The 22,032-nt window shown below is 35.3% G+C and overlaps 1 protein-coding gene and 1 non-coding gene across 2 annotated transcripts; both read left to right on the forward strand.

The window, feature by feature from the left end:
- Window positions 1-5: 5 nt before the first annotated feature.
- Window positions 6-20,915, forward strand: LOC112046849 (uncharacterized). Its single transcript, XM_024083670.2, has 4 exons — window positions 6-451; window positions 1,969-2,095; window positions 2,979-3,154; window positions 17,118-20,915. Exons 1-4 carry the CDS (start codon window positions 86-88, stop codon window positions 17,217-17,219), a joined length of 771 nt encoding a protein of 256 aa, XP_023939438.1. The 5' UTR covers window positions 6-85; the 3' UTR covers window positions 17,220-20,915.
- On the forward strand, window positions 18,578-18,649 carry Trnaq-uug (transfer RNA glutamine (anticodon UUG)). Its single transcript has one exon. It is a non-coding gene; the product is annotated as a tRNA-Gln (tRNA).
- Window positions 20,916-22,032: the final 1,117 nt, after the last annotated feature.

Consider the following 22,032-nt stretch of genomic DNA (forward strand, 5'->3'; position numbering starts at 1 on the left):
TTGTCATTGTCAAAAAAATCAGTCGATCATTGACAGTGAGAGAGTGTTTACGTGCTTTGCGTCGCATTTTTCCGAATTATAAAATATGCCGAAAAAACTAAAAGTGGTTGTAAAGTCCCTATATTCACACGAAATTCGTAAAGATGTCAGCTTGGAGAGTTTAAAATCTTTAAAACTCGAGGACGCTTGGCCATTCATAAGGGATGAAATCGAAATTGAAATTGGAAGCAACCAGTTAGTCTGTATCCCGCATATAACAGAAGCCGATCTGTACAAAGTTACGTCTCTATTTGTGCCGAATGAAAAAGAAACAAACGGTAAAAAGTTCACACCACTCGGGGAGTTGAAGAAGAATATAAATAAGGAGAAATCTGACCCGGAATACGTTGATCTTCTGGACCAGGATGACTTTCAAGATCACGATTTTAAGTTTCCCCATGAAAGCGTAAAGGTAGGTACCTAATTTTATTTTTGAAACCTATAATCTAATGGTTAACTTATTCAAAAATCGAATGTTTCATGTCCCACATGACCTTGTTCACCTTGCGCATCCTGTGCTATAACCACGGCTCTCGATGTTATTAGGACACGAGAGGTCAAACGAGATCATTCCATTTTTGAATAGGTACAGTACTAAATACAATTATTGAAGTCCTGGAATATCTATATTAAAGGGCACGTGAAATGAAAACAATGCATCAGTGAGCACAAAATAAATTATCAACTTAAAATATGGCTATCAATATTAAAACTGTGTTGTGATTACAAACAATGAAAACAAATAATAATACCCTATTCTTCAAGTACCTATTTATGAAGATAGATTCACCCAAGCAGGGATTTCCTGGATACAGGTGGCTCAGGATTGAGATATTTGGAATTCAAAAGGCCTATGTACTGCAGTGGATGTCCATTGGCTGATATGATGATGCTGATGATGATGATATTCACACTATTATTATCTGCAGATTGCTCCATATTTTTGTACATCATTTTTACAACCCACTACAGGGCCAAGTCTAGTAGGATAGGAGATATGGAGCTTAGACCCACCAAACTGCTTTATTGTGGTGTGGAGGGTATGGTGGTGATTTTGTTCAGTCTAATATTAATGATAGTCATTGATACCTTAAGCTTAAGGTGGCTTAACAACCACCAACTTCCAACTCTAGGCTGAAAATTCTTGAATGAAAGAAAAGCACAATATTTACAACTCAGGACTTGAACCTTGGTCCTAGCAATATGAAATCACATAGAATAAGCACTGAACCAACAGGCAGTTATTGTGAAATTAACTGTTTTTTTTTAATTGTTGTTGTTTTTTTTTTTAATTTTGATGGTATAAAATTATAGATTTTTAATAATCACAGAACATAATATTGTAAATGTTTATTTTAACACCTATAATCTAGTCAGGGTTGGTATGACATTGTACTCATTTCATAATAATTACCTACTAATCAATAACATTGCAGCGTGATCTATGGTATAGTATTCACGGGATGCTCATTCTGGTTATTGTAATTTTAGTGTTGTAGTGTTGTGTTGTGCACAAGGCTTATGACTAGGGTAGGCATTACATATACTATATTTACATCTAGAGCATGAGCGTAGGGAAGCATTTAGAGCTTAGAACCATCACTCTGCTACAATTTGGGTTGGTGGGTTTATGGTGGTTATATCAGATTCTGTAACAATAACTATTAGATGTTATTAATAATGATCCATTACCAGTAGCTCAACATGCTTTAATAGGCATAGGGGTTCATCACCACTAACTTTCCAAATCTAAATACTAAGAATATCTTGGAAATGAAAAAAATATTGGATTTATCTTTATTAGCCATTCCCAAGATCAGAACCCAGGACCCAATATTATGTAAACTCGTACACTAACCAACGGACCAACCAACAAGGTTATTAGATAAGTCTAAAAGTAAACTAATATTAAGTTATTTCTGTTTGTAGATAACATTACAAGATGAAGCAATCAAAAACAAAGTTAGAGTGATCATGATAAATTTCTCCCAATCAAGAATTCCAAAAGGCAAAGATTTTGTCAACAACATTTATTTGGATGTTAAGAACAATCCAGGTAAGTATTTCTCATTAAATTAATGAACAACTTAATATTATTGTTTTATGATACACTTAGCCAAGTCTTATTTAAACTCTTGAGTGTAAGTAGAGTTTATGTTTGAGTAGTTTTGATTATTATAATAAATCTAAATATTTACTCAAAACTCAGAGGTGATTGACTGATATACAATCCAATCTATCAACTGAACTGAACCCAAACCACAGAACGGATCAGGCTGAAATTTGGCATGCAGGCAATTCTAGGTCTCTAGATCAATTCTATTACCCCCCCCCCCCCCCCCCCCAATGGGATAAAATAGGGGATGAAAGTTTGTATAAAACTGTAAATTTTGCGCCGATTTGGCTGAAATTTGGAATGAAAATAGACTTTACTCTTGGATTAACACATAGGCTACTTTCATCGCGGAAAAATCCATAGTTCCCGCGGGATTGCCTTTGGTTCAGTGAGTGCAGGTTTGAATTCGGTCTGGGGCATGCACCTCCAACTGCAATGTGAATTTTAAGAAATTTAATATCACATGTCTCAAATGGTTAAGGTAAAATATCGTGAGGAAACCTGCATACCTGAGAATTTCCGTATGAAAGTCTGCCAATCTGGATTGGGCCAGTGTGGTGGACAATCTAACCCCTCTGAGAGGGGTTAGGCCAATAGTTCACCATGCTGGCCCAATGTGGATTCGCAGACTTCACACACCAAGATAATTAAGAAAATTCTCAGGTTTCTTCCTTCACCGTTTGAGACACGTGATATTTAATTCCTTAAAATGCCGTGATAGCCCAGTGGATATGACCTCTGCCTTTGATCCGGAGGGCGTACGTTCGAATCCGCGCCTCCAACTTTTCAGTTGGATCATAAAGTTATCATATTTTTTTTACAGCTCTGAAAGGAAAGAAGTCAGTTTACATGATCACAAGTGTGTTGATGGCAAAAACCATAGAGTTCAGAGTGACCCGCGGGACATCGTCGAGGATCTTCCATCTTGGAAATGCTTCCCCGCTAGTCTTTGGCTTGGAAGAATTCTTAATAGGGGATGATGGAAAACTGATTGCTAAGGTATTTATGCATTTTTTTTATTGCATACCGAAATCGTCAGAAAACTACTTTGATTCAAAAATGGAGGTTCTGTATACAAACTGCGTGTTATCTATGTAGTCTAGAAAGCGAGTGTGTTTTTCGCCAACTTTTTAAGTTCTTCAATTTCATGAAAATCTTTTCAATAGTCCTAAAAATAAAAAGGCCTAAAAAAATTGAATAAAATAAAAAGTAAATAAATATGTGTAAACAGAGAGATAGACGAACATTAGTTTTTTAAATTGATTCTTCCTTGACCTTAATGACCTTCTTTTTGTAAATATACTAATAGCTATTAACGAGTAAACGATTTTTAGGATTGATTGTAGGAGACAAGGTCGTCGTTGATCCCTAGTATCTTACCTAAATATTTACATATTCACATTGTTAATACCTAAGTATTGAAATAACAGTAGACATAGTGCTTTAAAGATTGCCAGTTATTTTTGTCTTCTTCTTAAAGTGCTTCCCCATCAGTAAAGTCTCTATTACTGAAGGTCTACATTCGGTTTCTTAAACTTCTTGTCTATGGGTAGGCGAAAAAGTTTACTGACTGACTTAATGCCAGTCCACACTCTTATATTTCTTAGTCAGGACTTCTTTCTACTCCTCTTTTGCATGCAATCTTGTCCATCATAATTATTTGAAGCAAACGGTACCTATAGTCTTGCAAAATATGTTCGCGGTATGAGACCTTCTGCTGCTTGATGGTTTTAACAAGCTTGGTCTTCTGCGTTCTGGCAAGAACCTCATTGTTAGATACTTTCATCATCCAGCTTATGCGGAGCATGTAAAGGTTAAGGTTTTCTTAGTTAGTCCTGGTCTGGCTGGTACTACCGGCAAAAACGTACCGCCAAGCGATTTAGCGTTCTGGCACGATGTCGTGTACAAACCGAAAGGGGTGTGGATTTTCATGATCCTAACAACTTAGCCCGCTTCCATCTAAGATTGCATCATCACATACCATCAGAATTGTAAAGAATGAAAAAAATACGTCCACGGTTGGTACGTCTAGTTATTTTACATGCGTGTAAAATATATTTTTTTTTATTATATGAGTCGTCGAAAATGTTTAGATTAAAACAACACTGGTCATTTATCGTAACGGGAAGTACTTTATTCGTTTTATCAACATGCATCGGTGTTACACGTAGGAAGTTTACATACTCATCACTTTGCTATGTTAGTCACGTAGCTTTTACACTGCGTTGCTTTAGTAATTATCACGTTCAAAGTTTATATAGGACTAGCTGACGCAGCGCGGTTTCACCCGCGTGGTTTTCGTTCCCGTAGGGATACAGGGAAAATATATAGCCTATAGCCTTCCTCGATAAATGGGCTATCTATCTAACACTGAAAGAATTTTTCCAAACGTACCAGTACTTCCTGAGAATAGCGCGTTCAATCAAACAAACAAACTCTTCAGCTTTATAATATTAGTATAGATAAGCAACTAGCCACGGCTAGTTACGATGTCAAGTATCAAGTTCAGACTTTTTATTCTTTACAAGTTAGCCCTTGACTACATTCTCACCTGATGGTAAGTGATGATGCAGTCTAAGATGGAAGCGGGCTAACTTGTTAGGAGGAGGATGAAAATCCACACCCCCTTTTGGTTTCTACACGGCGGTACGTCTTTGCCGGTAGGGTGGTAACTAGCCACGGCCGAAGCCTCCCACCAGCCAGACCTGGACAAATTAAGAAAATCTCAATCTGCCCAGCCGGGGATCGAACCCAGGACCTCCGTCTTGTAAATCCACCGCGCATACCACTGCGCCACGGAGGCCGTCACGAGACTAAAGTTTTAAGTCAATTTAGAATACTTACCTACCTTACTACCTGAAAACCACAGAGAGGTCATCAGCATCAAAAACTCAAAGTTTATATTATAAGTTAAACTGATTTTGGTGGGACTTTTAAACTCTTAGGTTCAGATGATAAAATATTATAAATGCATCTATTCCTAGACTCGTATTTACACGCAGACATGCAATGGGATTATGCGCGTTAGATTTTTGTAACAACACTCTTGTATATTTCTTTACTATGGTCCAGCGGACGGGGATCGAACCACCACCTCTCGGTGATGAGTCCCGGCCCCTTCACCACTGAGCTATTGGGACTGATTAAATCAATAATTACATACCTATCGCGTTGACATATTTCGCATTAATTATGTATTAATATGATATTTATGTAGATCGATTGTTACGGACCTTGACCTGTATAACATAGTGGACGACGGATTATTTACCAATGATAATTTTATACTATAGATCGGTTGCGTCCCTACAAAATCACCGCAAAAAGTGATCCGAATAGGCTACAACACTGAGCGCATACACGCAGAATTTTGTCTTTAATTTTATTATATTTATATGTATACATAGTTTTTACATTTCCTGAACACACAACTCGACATTTTAGACGATATTTAGATATAGTTTGTTTAAATAACGTTCCTTGTTGACCACAACGGAAATTTTGAAATTTTGACGGCCTCCGTGGCGCAGTGGTATGCGCGGTGGATTTACAAAACGGAGGTCCTGGGTTCGATCCCGGCTGGGCAGATTGAGATTTTCTTATTTTTCAAGGTCTGGCTGGTGGCAAAGACGTACCGCCAAGCGATTTAGCGTTCCGGTACGATGCCGTGTAGAAACCGAAAGGGGTGTGGATTTTCATCCTCATCCTAACAAGTTAGCCCGCTTCCATCTTAGACTGCATCATCACTTACCATCAGGTGAGATTGTAGTCAAGGGCTAACTTGTAAAGAATAAAAAAAAATTTTTCATGCACACATCTAGTATTTAATATCATTGAAAGCATAGGTAAAATTTCTGTAGAAGAAAGCAGTCATGTACTTTATACCGTATACCTAATCTGTGGTCTGTACATACGTACAATACCTAGTTCCCCTGACTTACTGTACCGCTTAAGTCAGCTATTGACGGTCAATTATTCTCGCGTTTCTGCAGCGCAAACGGCAGCGAAGACGTATCATAAGTCGAGCAGTCATGCACGCAGTGACCAATACACGATCAGTTATAGTCGTGGGTGCTGCAGCAGAATAATTGATCGTCAATGGCGTGCATTACCATAATTAGGATGGCTGATGTCTTGGCCTTATTCTCGATGCATTTCCCGATGTGGATTAATGATATTATGTTAACATCCAATAACTCAATGCTATCACAGTTGGGAATGCATATACATATAGGTAGATTTCTTCTACAGAAATGTATGCTTTTCTTTCTGTATATTTTCTACTAGCTGACGCCGCGCGGTTTCACCCGCGTGGTTTCCGTCCCTGAAGGAATATGGAGATAATATATAGCCTATAGCCTTCGTCGATAAATGGGCTATCTAACACTGAAAGAATTTTTCAAATCGGACCAGTAGTTCCTGAGATTAGCGCGTTCAATCAAACAAACAAACTCTTCAGCTTTATAATATTAGTATAGATATTAGTATAGATATATTCTTATTTTGTTTCATTAAAATTTGGCTTTATTTTGTAAAAAAAAACGGTAAACAAAATAACTGTCCAACCACCAACGAAAAGCTCAATGACTGCCCATGCGAGGTTATATTGTGATTGTTTAATGATATGATTATGAACAGGTTTTGAGCGCGAATCAATTCATTAACATTATCTATACCTATAACAAAACTGTAACAGGTCAAATTCTATACATCTAATATTATAAAGCTGAAGAGTTTGTTTGATTAAACGCGCTAATCTCAGGAACTACTGGTCCGATTTGAAAAATTCTTTCAGTGTTAGATAGCCCATTTATCGAGGAAGGCAATAGGTTATATATTATCCCCGTATTCCTACGGGAACTGGAACCACGCAGGTGAAACCGCGCGGCGTCAGCTAGTTGAAGATATTTTGAAGCCAAAGATACATTTTTTTGTGTCCGTCTGTCTGTCCGTACTTTATGTTGACCGGGCATCATGCTGAAACTACTTAATGAATTTAAATGAAAATTGACACGATTTGAGACCTACTCTTAAAATCAAAATTAGACACTTAAGTGTATGAGTGCTTGCAACCAATCAAATTGGATTGTTTATTGGTGGGTATTAATAATTGCTTATAGCTTTTTAAGACCCAATCGCATTGATATAATAATAAGGCATTTTAGATGGCAATGCGTCATTATAAACAGGTAGCTACACCTGCAAATCCTTGTTGATAAGACAAGGAAATCCATATCTAAAGTACTAATATAAAGTGGTAAAATTTGATTTTATGTTTCTACTACTTGACCGATTTTAAAAATTCTTTCACCAATGGAAAGCTACATTATCAATGAGTAACGTATGCTATATTTTATTCCCGTATTCCTACGGGAATAAATTAAAGCATAGATATATATATTTTTTAAATTAAGAAAGCACTTCATTACTCGACTCGGGAATTAAAAAAAAATCGTAGCTCGGTTTACCCGTCTGGTAATGAACATTACTAAACGACCAGAATGAATCAATATAGCTTTGTGACAGTGGCGTGCATAAGGTTGTCGAACAGGGTATGCACTAGTAATAAAATAAAGCATCTTGCAAAAATCCTTATTTAATAAGCATTAAGAAGACAACTCTTAGGGTATGTAGTACTTTAATGCATGTATGAAGTGCACGCCACTGCTTTGTGATATGTTATTGAGTAGATTACGAAATGGGAGTAGAAAAATTATTTTACCACTAGAAAGCAACGTTATTTGTGAGTGCCATGGGCTATATTATCCCCGTATTCTCACGGGAACGGGAACTGTGGGTGAAACCGTGATGCGTCGGCTAGTTTATATTCGAATAATAATTAATCTGACTGCGACCGAGTTGGTAGTGTGCCAGTAACTGGCTAAAGGTTAATTGAAAACGCATGCGTGCAATATGTAAAGTATGAAAATAACTTCATGGAAATTCACTGGGAAAGTTCTTGAGTGATTGGCCTAATAAAAATTAATTCACATACTTAGTCTTATATTACTGTACTAGCGGACGCCCGCGACTTCGTCCGCGTGGAAAATGTAAACTTTTATATTTCACCCCCGTTTATTTGTATGATCGCATATTTTATGGTATACGTATAATAAATAGTCGATTAATCATTTTACAAAAAAATATAACTCAAAACATATACGATTTATAAAAAAACTTCAACCTTTTTAACCCTTCAGGGGTTCAATTTTGAATAATATTATTTTTAGTATTTTAAAGTTTTTCTGGTATTTTAAAATACCATTTAAAGAGGGCCCAAAAAGGATTGACTACAAATAAAAGACAAATTAACTTCGTCAAAGCAGGTTCAATAACAAAATCATCTACTTACTCAATCCTAGGTTCTTCTGCACCTGTTTGGATTTTATTAATGGATACGTATGAGAAACATTATAACATCCCAGCGGATGTCGCTATTTCGAGATCTAGACCAGACATTTTCCTTTTGTCCAAACAAACTTAGCGAATACTTGTAGAGCTTACTGTGCCGTGGGAGACTAACATTCCGAAGGACTACAGTATTAAAGTGAATAAATATTATGACCTAATAAATGAACTAAATAAAAATGGCTATGAAGTTAGTATGTACGCCGTAGAAGTAGTTGCGAGAGGATTACTAGCAAAATCTCTCAAAAACTTGCTTAAAGACCTTGGCCTGGGCACAGAAAACATATGTGGCCTGGGTGAATCCATGGAATGCTAAGATATTCGTCTCATACAAATGTATCTCGAAAAATGAAAGACTTTCTATACAAACTTTCAACAACTTTCACCTCCTTCTGATTTAATTCTCGCGACAAAACGTAACTTATAATCTTTCACGTATAATGATCTCAAATCATGCTATGTTTCATCTAAATCCATTCAGTAGTTTTAGCGTGATGCCCGGTCAACAAAAATACGGACAAATAGACAAAAAATATATTTTTGACTGCAGTATCGATATATTATATTGCCAACAAAATTTTCAAAATATCTTCAATGTAATGTTTGACCTGTTATAGTTCCTCATCACTGGATCAATGAGGTAGTTTTATATCGATTTGTCAATCAAGAACGATTGCAATATGTATACCTATTCAGTTTTCACTGTAATACTTCAATTCTTAAGTGTTAAGTAGTACCTATAGATGGAAATCGTAGTAAATGTATTGTATCAATCGATCGCTATTGATACGCATAACCTAAACAATAGGTTATTATTGATTGCAATACATCCGTAGGTAGGCACTTATGATAACAATATCATGTTACGCCTGCCACACACGGTCAAGTTGTGTTGTCAAAATTGATTTGACAGTGAAAAAAATATGGAAATATTTAGGTCTAAGATGCGCATTATGTTGTGCGATAATATGCGAGCATTGAAGAGAAATATAAACACGCCCAATGGCGTCGTAAATGTCCCAGTCGCATCTCTTTCGTACCAACGCAATGAATGAAAATGAAAGAGATGGCGGTATTGACGGTTGCGGCGCCATTGGTTGAATTTTGTATATTTCTCTGCACAAGATTATCTCGTCGGTCGCATAGTAAGTGATGACCTAATTTAAGATGGAAGCAGGCTAACTTGGTAGGAGTAGGATAAAAATCCTCGTCCTTTTCTGTTTCTACACGACATCGTACCGTAACGCTAAATCGCTTGGCGGTACGTCATTGCCGGTAGGACTCATTCTCTTTCGTTGCCATAGAACAAAGACGTAGTGTTATGGTGTGGTTATGGCTATGTTTTCAATGTATTCATTTTACTATTACATCTCTTTGCGCGCTGCAGACTTTGTTGTTAATTGCGTAACTTAATCGGATTCGTTTTACAGCTTCATTTAATAAAATGTTCGTCAAATGTCAAACCCCTAGGACAAATATCAATATGACAATTATAATGGAATGAATTTGCTGTCAATCTGATCCGATCAAGTTACGCAAATAACAACTTGATTGTGTATGGCTGGCGTTATTCACACTCATTTCATTCAAATATTGCAACCGAAATTGTGAATAACAATGATATTCACAATAAGGAAATATCCTTGAACGAGTTGATGAACAAAAACTTTATTCTAATCATTGACGTTGGTTTTTGCATTTAACCTTCATAAAATAAACGTACAATGTTGTTCAATGCATTAAAATACGTTCGTTATCTATATCTCCCTACCAGCTATCTGATTTCTGTTTATAAATAACAAAAATTAATATTTAATTAATTTAAAGTGATAAAATATTATATACAGCCGTGATAGCCAAGTGGATATGCCCTCTGCCTCCGATTCCGGAGGGTGTGGGTTCGAATCCGATCCGGGGCATGCATCTCCAACTTTTCAGTTGTGTGTATTTTAAGAAATTAAATATCTCTAACGGTAAAGGAAAACATCGTGAGGAAACCTGCATACCAGAGTTTTTTAATTCTCAGCGTGTGTAGTCTGTCAATCTGCATTGGACCACCGTGGTGGACTATTGGCCTAACCCCTCTCAATCTGAGAAGACTCGAGCTCAGTAGTGAGCCGAATATGAGTTGATAACGAACGACGATAAAATATTTATTTGTCTAATTAACCCCCGACGCAAAAAGAGAAAAAGAGAGGTGTTATTAGTTTGACATGTCTGTCTGTCTGTGGCACCCTAATTAAACACAAAATTATGCATGTGTGCGCACAGTGGAGTAGCTAAATTGGGATCACTTTTTAGTAGTATAAAATACTAGCGGACGCCCGCGACTTCGTCCGCGTGGAATTTACTTTTTCACAAATCCCTCGGGATCCATGGATTTTTTCGGAATGAAAAGTAGCCTATGTGTTAATCCAGACTATAATCTATCTCTACTTCAAATTTCAGGCGATTAGGTTCAATAGCCGAGGCGTGAAAGAGTAACAAACACTCATACTATCAAAAATATAAGGCTTTCGTAAATCTCGTGAAGGATTTTCCCGGAATAAAAATTCCAAAATCTCCAAAATTCATAACTCAATGAAGATGTAAAAAAAAAACAAAAAAAAAGAATCTTACATCGATGAGACTGCTACTGAAATCTCGAGAATATTTGTCTCGGATAAATTTTGGTAAGACTGGCTACGACAATAGACCAGCGAGCGGGGATCGAACCCACGTCCTCCCGCGTCGTGTTGAGTCTGGTACCTTTACCTACGCGTATTATACCTTCAGCCCAGCTATTAGAGCTCAGACATGTACCTACCTTTGTTTTTGTTTAACATGACCTAAGTAGGTACCTCAAAACAAAATATTAAGTCGATATTTTTAAATAACGACATCGATGTTAATATACGTCTTACAGACTACAACCAGTATACTATACAGTCAATATATTATCATGAAAAATATAATACTTATAGTCCACAACTTTAGGTTTTTTACACAACAATAATACTACTCAAAAAGGTTCTTTTAAGCGACACTTTTCGTTTCGATTTACATACATTTTATTTTTAATAATAAGCTTTACGGCTCTGGGTTCTAGCCCTTTTGAGCCCGGATTCACATACAATTAATTAATTATCTTGGACTAATTATAGAAGGACCTGCCTCGCAAGACGTTACCTCTCTGTCAATCAATCAACGATCTAACGCGTGTATACTTATATCGTATCGATGTTTCATTGTTGTAATCGTTTTCGTCGACTGAAAAAACTCCCTAATCATTCCGGTTTGTGTAGTAAGTAGTTCAATGGCATGAAAAATGGTCAACAACTTCTAATTCACTAAAAGATGACGTGACGTTCGATTTCAGTTTCACCTGATGGTAAGCGATGATGCAATCTAAGATTTTTTTTTTATTGTTTACAATAACCCTTGACTACAATCTCACCTGATGGTAAGTGATGATGTAGTCTTAGATGGAAGCGGGCTAACTTGTAAGGAGGAGGATGAAAATCCACACCCCTTTCGGTTACGGCATCGTACCGGAACGCTAAATCGCTCGGCGGTACGTCTTTGCCGGTAGGGTGGTAACTAGCCACGGCCGAAGCCTTCCACCAGCCAGACCTGGTCCAATTAAGAAAACCTCCAATCCAACCCAGGACCTCCTTCTTGTAAATCCACCGCGCATACCACTGCGCCACGGAGGTCATCAAAAACATAATTATAATAAATAATAAATTTGTAATAAAAACAAGCATATCTAAAAGAAAAATAGATACTATTCTTCTAACGAACGAACAAACAGCAAAACATCGATCCATTAATTTAATATTCTGTGTACAGATTATATTATTCTTGTTAAATATTTTATTATTTATTTTTGTTAAATATTATCGATGACTGAGTTTACCTCGTACCCTTCAAAAACGACAGACAATTTTGTTGCTGCATTTGGGTGCGATCCATTTCCATTTCTAATTCCTCTATGTTAAATATATAGAGTTTGCACAAAAACAATACAAACGACATAAAAAGAACCCAAGCAGACATGAGTCACAAACCATTATGAAAAATAAAGATATTGAGTTTTATGGGTATTAAATGTGCATTTATAAAATTAAATTATAACTTTAATTATTTTATAAATGTCGTATTTTCATATCAAAAGAAGAAAGAAGTTGTAATTAAAACGATGATTTCTTTTATTTTAATGTGAATTTAACCTTTCATTTATTGCAGAATTACCATATACTATGATAATTTTTTTGATTTTGTATTAATAAGTGAAAGAAGATTTGACATTTGACAGTTCACACTTCACAGCACAGAACACTACTTTATTTGCTGTCTATGACTAATACTCCTACTTATATATCAGTATTCGTTAATGATTCTTTAACTAAATCCAGTCTGTCGTGCGTATTTTCTTCCCTTGTAATTTTTGTTATTTCGTTTTGTTCTCGTTTCGTTGTTATTGTTAATTATAGTTTATTTGTTGTTTGTTTACTGTTTTTACCCGACTGCAAGAAGGGTTATGTTTTTCGCGCGTATCTTGTATGTATGTATGTAATATTCTTTATTACCTCATATCTTCCAAACCGTTGAACGGATTTACGTAATTCAGATAACGTTAGATTTGTTTTAATAACCCAAGTGTTCTTAGATAGGTGAAATTAGAAAAAAAAAACCAACAAGACGACTGTGAGACGCTATAGAATCGGGGTGAAGTTTTTTTTTTGTGAATATTTCAACATGCGAATCAAATTCAAGGGATTTTTGTGAGAATTTCAAAATAGTATATCATGGCCATGTTAAAAAAACTACAATTAGGAAAACGTTATTTATTAATTCTAATATTAATTAAGTCTATACATAATACGCGAGGCGGACGACTATAAGGTGCGAGGTTTATGAAGTGTAGTTATAAAACACCTAAAATAGACTAAAAGAAATATATTGATTATAAAAATCGGACAAGTGCGAGTCGGATTCGGCCACCGAGGGTTGCGTAGATTTTTTGAATATTTACTTAATTTCGGTTGGACTTAGGTATACATTATCGTACTTTGTAACAAACGTAACCAATAAATCCGAAATTCACCATCTATCGTAACTAAAAAGTGTGAAATAAATTAATTAATTAAACAAATATAAAAACCCGGCATAAATGATATAAAAATTGATCAAACTAAAGTCGGGACCTAATAAAAAATGTAGACGAAATTCTATTCAATATAATAGGTCCCGACTGTTTTCTAATTGTTTTCTACACTTCTGGACTGAGCTTTTTTTTTCTTTTCAGTTTTTTTATCATTTATGCAGTCGGGTTTTTTATCAGTTTAATTAATTAATTTTATTTAGTTTAGTACGAAAATTAGTGAACCGGAGCCTGGTACTAGCCGGAGCAGTTATTCCGCGTTGCTATTGTTTCCGTCACCAAAAAAGAAACGTACGAATCAATCACCCTTATCGTCCTCCGAGAAAACCGTTTTGATTAATGTGTTTAAATATGTCGAGGAAACCTTATGCTTGCTTCTACATAATAAAGAAACAAAACTATAAGAGTTCTTTATTGCCTACGGAACCCTTAATATAAGTGAAGCATTATCTGTTTGATAAATAACAGGATATATTATATAGGAATATAAAATTAAAAAATATTTGTTTACCACAGGAAGTTTTATTTCATGATAATATTCGTAAATAATGATAAAATGTTGAGCAAACCTGAGTCAGCTGTTTTTGTTTGTTTACATAGTTTAAAATACCTACTCAATCTGACTATAAAAATATAGTACCTACGTTAGTTATTTACTGATATGTATACGACGCAGAATCTAAAGAGGGTGTGCTTTATAAATATTTATTAGGTATCTAAACGTAGATAAGCAATATGAGTAAAATAATTATTAAAAAAACATAACACTGGTATCTATAAACGACATAGGTAGTTTTTATCTACTATATAAAAATAAGTCGGGTTTTCCTTCCTGACGCTATAACTCCAGAACGCACGAACCGATTTCCACGGTTTTGCATTCGTTGGAAAGGTCTCGGGCTCCGTGAGGTTTATAGCAAATAAAATTTCTACGTAGGGTAGGGGTAGGGTAGGTGTAGGGGTAGGGTAGGGGTAGGGTAGGGTAGGGGTAGGGTAGGGTAGAGGTAGTTGAAAGTTTAGATCGAGTTTCACGCGGACGAAGTCGCGGGCGTCCGCTAGTTAAGTATATAAATATCGTCCATACAGGTCAAGGTCTGCAACTGTCGATCTACATATAATATCACATTAATATTATGAGTGCGAAATATGTCAATGCGATAACTATGTAATTGTTGATCTAATCAACCTCAATAGCTCAGTGCTAAATGGGCATTCCCGAGGGTTGGTTCGATCCCCGCTCGCTGGACTGTTGTCGTACCCACTCCTAACACGACAAAGGTTGCCTGGAAGAGGTCGCTACTAAGCGATAAGGCCGCCTTTTGTATTCCACTTTTTCTTATGTTTCTGTTTTGCTTGTGGTGTACAAATAAAGAGTATTAAATAAAAATAAAAAGTCTACTTGGAATAAAACGAGAATGTTGCTCACATTAAAAAAGACAATAAATATTTTTTTTAAGTGGACAAGGAATTTTCCATTTTTTACTGTGCATAGTGCATACCCTAGTTAAAAATCGTATGCACGCCACTGTACCCAGTACGCCTATCATGCGACCAACGATAAATCTCGTGAAGAGAAATAGACAAAATGTCGACCAATGGCCGCGGAGTAGTCATAGATCTATATCTCCTCGCAATGAGAGATAGCGACATTTCCAGTTGCGGAGCTATTGGTTGATAATCAACCTATAAAAAAATGTACCTCAAGGAGACCAAGGTGATTTATGATTGTATCAAAATATATAAATGCATCATGAAATCTCGAAAACCGCTTATCAAGTAGAAACATGCAATTTGGTAAGGAGGTTTTTTATATAGGTACTCAGAGGCACAATTATCCGCCAACTTTAATATACTGGCGTCATATTAAAAAGGGCGGATAATTGTGCCTCTGAGTCTAGCTAGTAGACGTCCGGTAAGAACGGATTTTGCTAGAGGTCCGGATTAGAGAGGTCTAAGGTCGAACGAAGTCGCGGGCATCCGCTAGTTAAAAGTATTAATCTATACTAAAATTATAAAGAGGTAAACTGTATTGTTGTAGAGAGTAATCTCTGGTCTATTGATGATTCTGGTCGATTGTGAAATTTCTTTTACTACTAGAAAGCCACGTTATTTGTGAGTGTCATAGGCTATATTTCATCCCGATATTCTCACGGAAACGGAATTTTCGAGGGTGAAACCGCGGGGCATCGGCTAGTCAAATCAAATACACTCGTAGATGGCTTACATGAAACTACGGAAACCTTTCAGACATATATAGTCTAGAAGCCACGTAACTGCACTTACGAAGACTATTGAGTACCGTTTCATAACAACAAACATTATCCGCTTATTCCAATCAGGCCTTCTTGCAAGAGTTGAATATGGAGTTTAAACCCACCACACTGCTTCAATGAGGTGTAATGGGCTTAATTGTTGATTCTGTAACGATCATTATCGGTTTTTAATGATAATGACCAATGAGGGCATAACATGCTTTCCGAGACACGAAGGTGTAACTTCTCAACATCGGAATAATTTCCTGTAGATAAGAGATGCTTTGAACAGAATAAAAACTGCGATATTTCATAGCCCGTTTTGAACCTCGGATCTAATGGTTCGAAGCCAGATAAGCTAACCATTGGACTACTAACAAATGTAATTGATTATTATGAACGATGAACAATTATCGTGAACACACCTAATTAAAGAAATTATGGGAAATCTCTCGAATCACAAACAAGTAGTTGAACGTTAATTTTTATTGCCGTTCTTGGGTTGTAAGTGCGAGCGGTTAAGTATCGTAATTTGTAGTGATTCATATTAATTGGACCATTAATGTCTACGGCAGTTTATTCAGCATCTACTAATAAAGATAATCATAAGTTTGTTTAAGTTTCATGCTCCTACTACATTATATGTATAAGTCATATCACGCAAAATGAGCACTTATACACATAATAAAATTCTAACTACACCTACTGCGCCACCTTATTTTATTTCAACTCTATGATTTTTACTAAAAACTTATTTTGTAACAGAATATAAAGATGTTGCAATCGATTTTACGTAAAAAAATCAATCGTCACATCGTATTAGTTAGGACATTACCCTGCCAGACATAATCGGATAGGTGTTACACCGAATGTACTTGGTGCTTCATCAGGCCAGCTCTGTCATAAAGAGCCCATGTTTTCATTATATAACGCTCTTCAAGTAATGCAGTTCCTGAATCACTTTCACTACTGCCAATTTAAGACCTACTAAAATAAACCACACGGTTTTATGAATATACAGCACTGTCGATCATATTTATACACATTTACATACCTAGATGATGGATGTTGTCACAAATCCTAAAAAAATTGGGTCTACTATGTCAGAAAGAACATTATAAATAAATTAAATTGAGTTTTTTTTGTTTATTTTCAGGAACCAGTGACAATTAAATCGAAGTTCCTCCAATGGCAGAAACTCGACCCCTCCGATCATCTATACATCCCCGAAAAACAGGAGACTGCTTGCGCACAGTAACAAGTATAACATTATTAACATCAAATAGTTATTAGTAACATGAGTATTGAGTAGTATTTAATGTAATAAAATAAATCCGCGGCTATATTAAGATTATCGTAGTATACCCAGTTAAATTAACATTTAAGAGCATTAAAATAACTTTAGGCTACCCACACAATACCGAAATCCTAACAATAAACTCATAAATAATGATTCCGAATAGATTTGAAATAAGTTGGCCATACTCCGACAAAACCACAAGTAAAGTCGTGGATTTGTTTCTTTTCAACTACTCATACGAATTAAAAATTGTAGAAGCAATAAGTAATGCCCAAATACCCAGCAGAGGTATGTTATTTAAAATATAAAAATAAAAGGCTTAGAATAATGAAATTATTGTGCACTCAGTTCTAGTAATTAACTGAACGATCAGGTGAAGCACGAAACTGCTGTAAAGATGAACTTTGCAGCATTTTCATATTTCACTTGAAGTTTAAGTCCCCTAGCACTAGATCGTGGCACTAAAATTTGAAAGATTTAGGTGATTTGAGTTAATTTCGAAATACCCCCGATATTCGCAAACATCAGTAAAACAGTCAATATTTTTTACGGTGGCATTATTTCCTTTAAGCACCATAAAGCGAATGTAAAAATTATTCGCTTAGCTAGAGGAGTCATCACAACAATAAAATACTGCGTTGATCGGATTATGGGTACTTAATTTAAAAAAAACACATTAGAATTAGAGTGCCGTTTATCTACCTATATACTACTTGAATCGTTAAGTTTCAAGGACCAGTCGATTACCACTGCTACGCGAATTAGCGTTTATACACGTATAGCTTAATTAATATCTAGCGCCTAATAGCTAATAGCCACACGACAAACAACTGAGTAAACATTGAATCATTAACACTAATAGACGGCTCGGGAAGTCGTCTATTTACATTCGTTTATATTTCTGTGTTTTTATGATGTTTAGGTATAAATAAAAATATATATACCTGCTTTATTTTATGCGAAACAAAACCGGTTCAATTTGCTAACTGTTACATTTATGAGATCTTAACTTCTTTATGACAGAATTTCATATTGTACATATCACATAAATATAATTCTTTACGAGACGACCCGTACTTTAATATAAAATATCTTAAATTATCTGTACTTTAATGATTTTTTTTTATTGTGATAAAATTATTTACAAACTATAACTATTTACATATTTGAAACATAAAATTGACATTTGCATATTTGAATAATATTAATTACTTTATCTTGTCAGGGAGCGTTCGTTTTATGTGACTGCTACAATACGTAAATCAAAGCACAATCCATTACAAGATACGTAAGAAAATTTGGACCGATCAGATATCGGTTCCATGGTGTAATGGTTAGCACTCTGGACTTTGAATCCAGCGATCCGAGTTCAAATCTCGGTGGAACCTGATATTTTTTTTATTTTTTGTTTCATGTTTATTTTATTTTTTTAATATTTATATTAATTATATTCGCATTTTTGTTTATGATTTCAACAATTTTTTCTTAAAACATCACTCTTGAAAAATTATGGCATAGCCATGACACAAAGGACAATGGTCTGGTGTTTGTTGATAGAATTCATAAGCGTCTACTAATGTAAACTATTACAGTTTGTAGAAAATAATTTATTTAATTTTTTGAAACAGAGCAAAAGGTCTAATTAAGTCCAAAAACTAAAATATATTCACATCAATTACATTTAAATAATTGAGTAGGGCAACCATACTATTTATACGAATATTGCATATATCGGACAACTAGGGACGCGCACGATACCGAAAAGCCAGTATCGAATCGAATAAAATATCGTCATTGAACACGTATTCAATGACATCAGTTTAATTTCAGTAGAACAAACATTTAAACTAATATTCATGACGAATTAATATAATTATTTTGAAATATATATAAAATATTTTGTTTTTCAAACAAGTAATAGTAATTAATTTAAATGCAATAGGTACACCTATTTAATTTAAATTAAATTAAATAGGTGCAATTTAAATTAAATTAAATTGGCTGCAATTTACATTTAAGTAATAAAATAACCAAAATGTAACAGTCAAACATGTTAATAACAATTATTAACAACGGTAAGCCATATGATATATTTTAATAATCAAAGGAAAGGAACAAGTGTTTACAAACGTATTTATTGTTTAAATATGTTCGACATGATTTTTAATAAGGTAAGGTTAAGGTAAAACGTAAGTAAAAATAGTAAGTAATATCCTGAAGATTACTTATTGATTACAAAAATAACAGTATCGAAAGGAGATCGATAATCATTAATCGATACTATAAAGTATCGATACTTTTACGTGTTCCTATGACAAGTCATTAACAATTCAACTGTGAACTGTCAGTCAGTTGTCACATCGGGTCGTAATTTCGTTGTTTGCGTACTTAAGCGTCTTGTAAATCTTGTTGCATTTTTCCGATACTTATCAAATGATTTTCTGTACCTATATTCTTTTTTAACGACCGCTTATGTTTATGGACACCGATTCTCCCGCTAAACTACTGACTTAAAACACTATTGTATTAAATTCCACGTTGGTATTTAGATTTAATTAGGAAGGTTCATTTTTATAAAGTATGTATATTATCCATGTCTAAGAGAAAATGGGGATCAAACCTACTTTTTATGTTCTTCGATCGAACCCAAATACCCGGCTTCATAATCATGGAATAATTAAGACTTCAATTTAAAAAGTAGGTCTCTATTCGTTGTTGACAAAACATAACCTCTAAAACTTCAAACATAAATATCTCGAATTCCAGACTTCACATAATATTAAACCATAAGAATTAGTTGTTAAGAAAATAATTATCTATCATTTTATATTTTTTTCATTCATAGACGCTTAAAAAAAATGTCAGCAAAAATTTGTTTGGAAATAGACCATTGTCCTTTATTTTTTACATTTAATATGTTATTTTAAAACAAGATGTTTAGGCTTAGTTACATCACAGTAGATTACAACTAGGTAGTTAAGCTTTTTTTATTCAGTTTTGTGATAATTAGGACAATATATTTAAAGAAATATTGTTAAGTAAATGGTGACTGTTACAAATTCTATGAATATTCTACATTCCAAAAAAAGCAGCTATATACATCCTTCATATTGTAAACTCTTGCAATTTACTGTTTACTGACTTACAATATTATTTTTAGTGACAATGATATACTCAGAGGCACAATTATCCGCCCACTTTGTATTCGCGAGTATATTAAAGTGGGCGGATGATTGTGTCTTTGAGTATAGTAACTTTTGCGTTAATTTAGGGTCATAGCACACATATCAATTCGAAAAGCCGTCCTCTATTTTTTGCATGAAACGTATTGCAACGCACAAACAGCGATACGCCGACGATCCCTTTCCGAGTTGATATGAGTGTACCTACCTTTAGTTTGATCAATTTGGGCCTCCTGTGATTTTTGGTTTTAACACCATTGTATTTTATTCAATAATTAATTATATTTTTAAAGTATTATACCTATCGTAAGTAAGTGATATCAATGTGATTAAATTTTTTTTATCATTAGTAGATACATGTATGTACTTAAATTGTTTTACCTAAGTATGTACTTACTTTGTGTGATTTGAGTTAATTTTGTGATTTGACGTATGTTCTAGATAATAAATTAAATAAAATGAGTTTTAACAGTTTGTTCTTTTATTTATACCTTCAGTTTTCAAGAAAATGGTAAAAATGCGAACGCATGCAGTTCCGAACTGCATGGAATTCCTGGATAAATCCATGGAAATAACAATACCTACCTGTTTTTGATTTCTATGAAACATTTTTTTTAGGTGTAACGTTTAAAGTTCTAACCTACCTATCCATTCCAGACTAATATTATAAATGCTAAAGAACGTGTATATGATTATTTGAATGAATAGTATTTATTAATGAAGATAATACTTAAATTAGCTAAACTTATTATAAAAATAAAATATAAGGAAATATAACTACAACTACAAAATTAAAATAAATTAAAATTAAAACTAATACCTAGAAATAATTATCGAAATTTGCCGCCCTTGGTAGGGTGCCCATCACGCAGGCAGCATTCCCGCGCTGAATTGCGATAGAAATTCTTTGCGCGAGAAAGCTGCCCGCCCGAGGGTCGCCTGTTGCCTCTCTGAGGCGTTTGCGGATCTCCTTGTGGAGAGTCTGAGCGCTCCTGCCCCACGGACCTAGTGTCTCGACGCCAAACGGGACGAATTCATATTGGGCGCCGAGACAACTGTATTTTAAAAACTTTTGACGTTCCCGCATGTCTGCCGCCGCCCCGCCATGTCTGCCGGTCGACTGGATGTATGAAGCAGCTAAAGTGTCTGCACAAGTGGCATCCCACACCAGCGCACGACCCATACTCCAGGGAATTAATGACATCCCGTCGGGACGCTTGCCATCGTTGCGCACGATCTGAGGCTCCAGAACGGCAGGTACGTTAGCACTGACGAGCGCCCTTCTAAGGATGTCATTAAGAGCGGAATGGCGGGACAAGCGGCCGGCGCCTGAAGGGCAGGCGAGTCCGTGGTGGCCGAGCTCATCTACGCGGGCTCCGCAAGATGTGCAATTGTGCTCCGCGCATAGCACAGCTCCAACCCGAAGAGCAGCGGCAATGCGGAATGATTCTGGGTCTATTAAAGTGCCAGTATTAGGTGATGGATAAGCATGGAGCCAATGGCCTGACTCTGGTCTAGAAAAGTATGTTATCTTTTTACGGCTAAACCGATTAGGATGAAATTTAGTATAGAGATAAATTGTACTTTGG

Source organism: Bicyclus anynana, chromosome 22, assembly GCF_947172395.1.
Source record: "Bicyclus anynana chromosome 22, ilBicAnyn1.1, whole genome shotgun sequence".
NCBI classification, from domain to species: Eukaryota; Metazoa; Arthropoda; class Insecta; order Lepidoptera; family Nymphalidae; genus Bicyclus; species Bicyclus anynana.

Excerpts from the sequence above, each read along its gene's own strand:
- LOC112046849 (XM_024083670.2), top strand. The coding sequence starts at position 86 with ATGCCGAAAAAACTAAAAGTGGTTGTAAAGTCCCTATATTCACACGAA. Across the intron at positions 2,096-2,978 it reads GGATGTTAAGAACAATCCAG|CTCTGAAAGGAAAGAAGTCA; the intron begins GTAAGTATTTCT and ends TTTTTTTTACAG. Across the intron at positions 3,155-17,117 it reads ATGGAAAACTGATTGCTAAG|GAACCAGTGACAATTAAATC; the intron begins GTATTTATGCAT and ends GTTTATTTTCAG.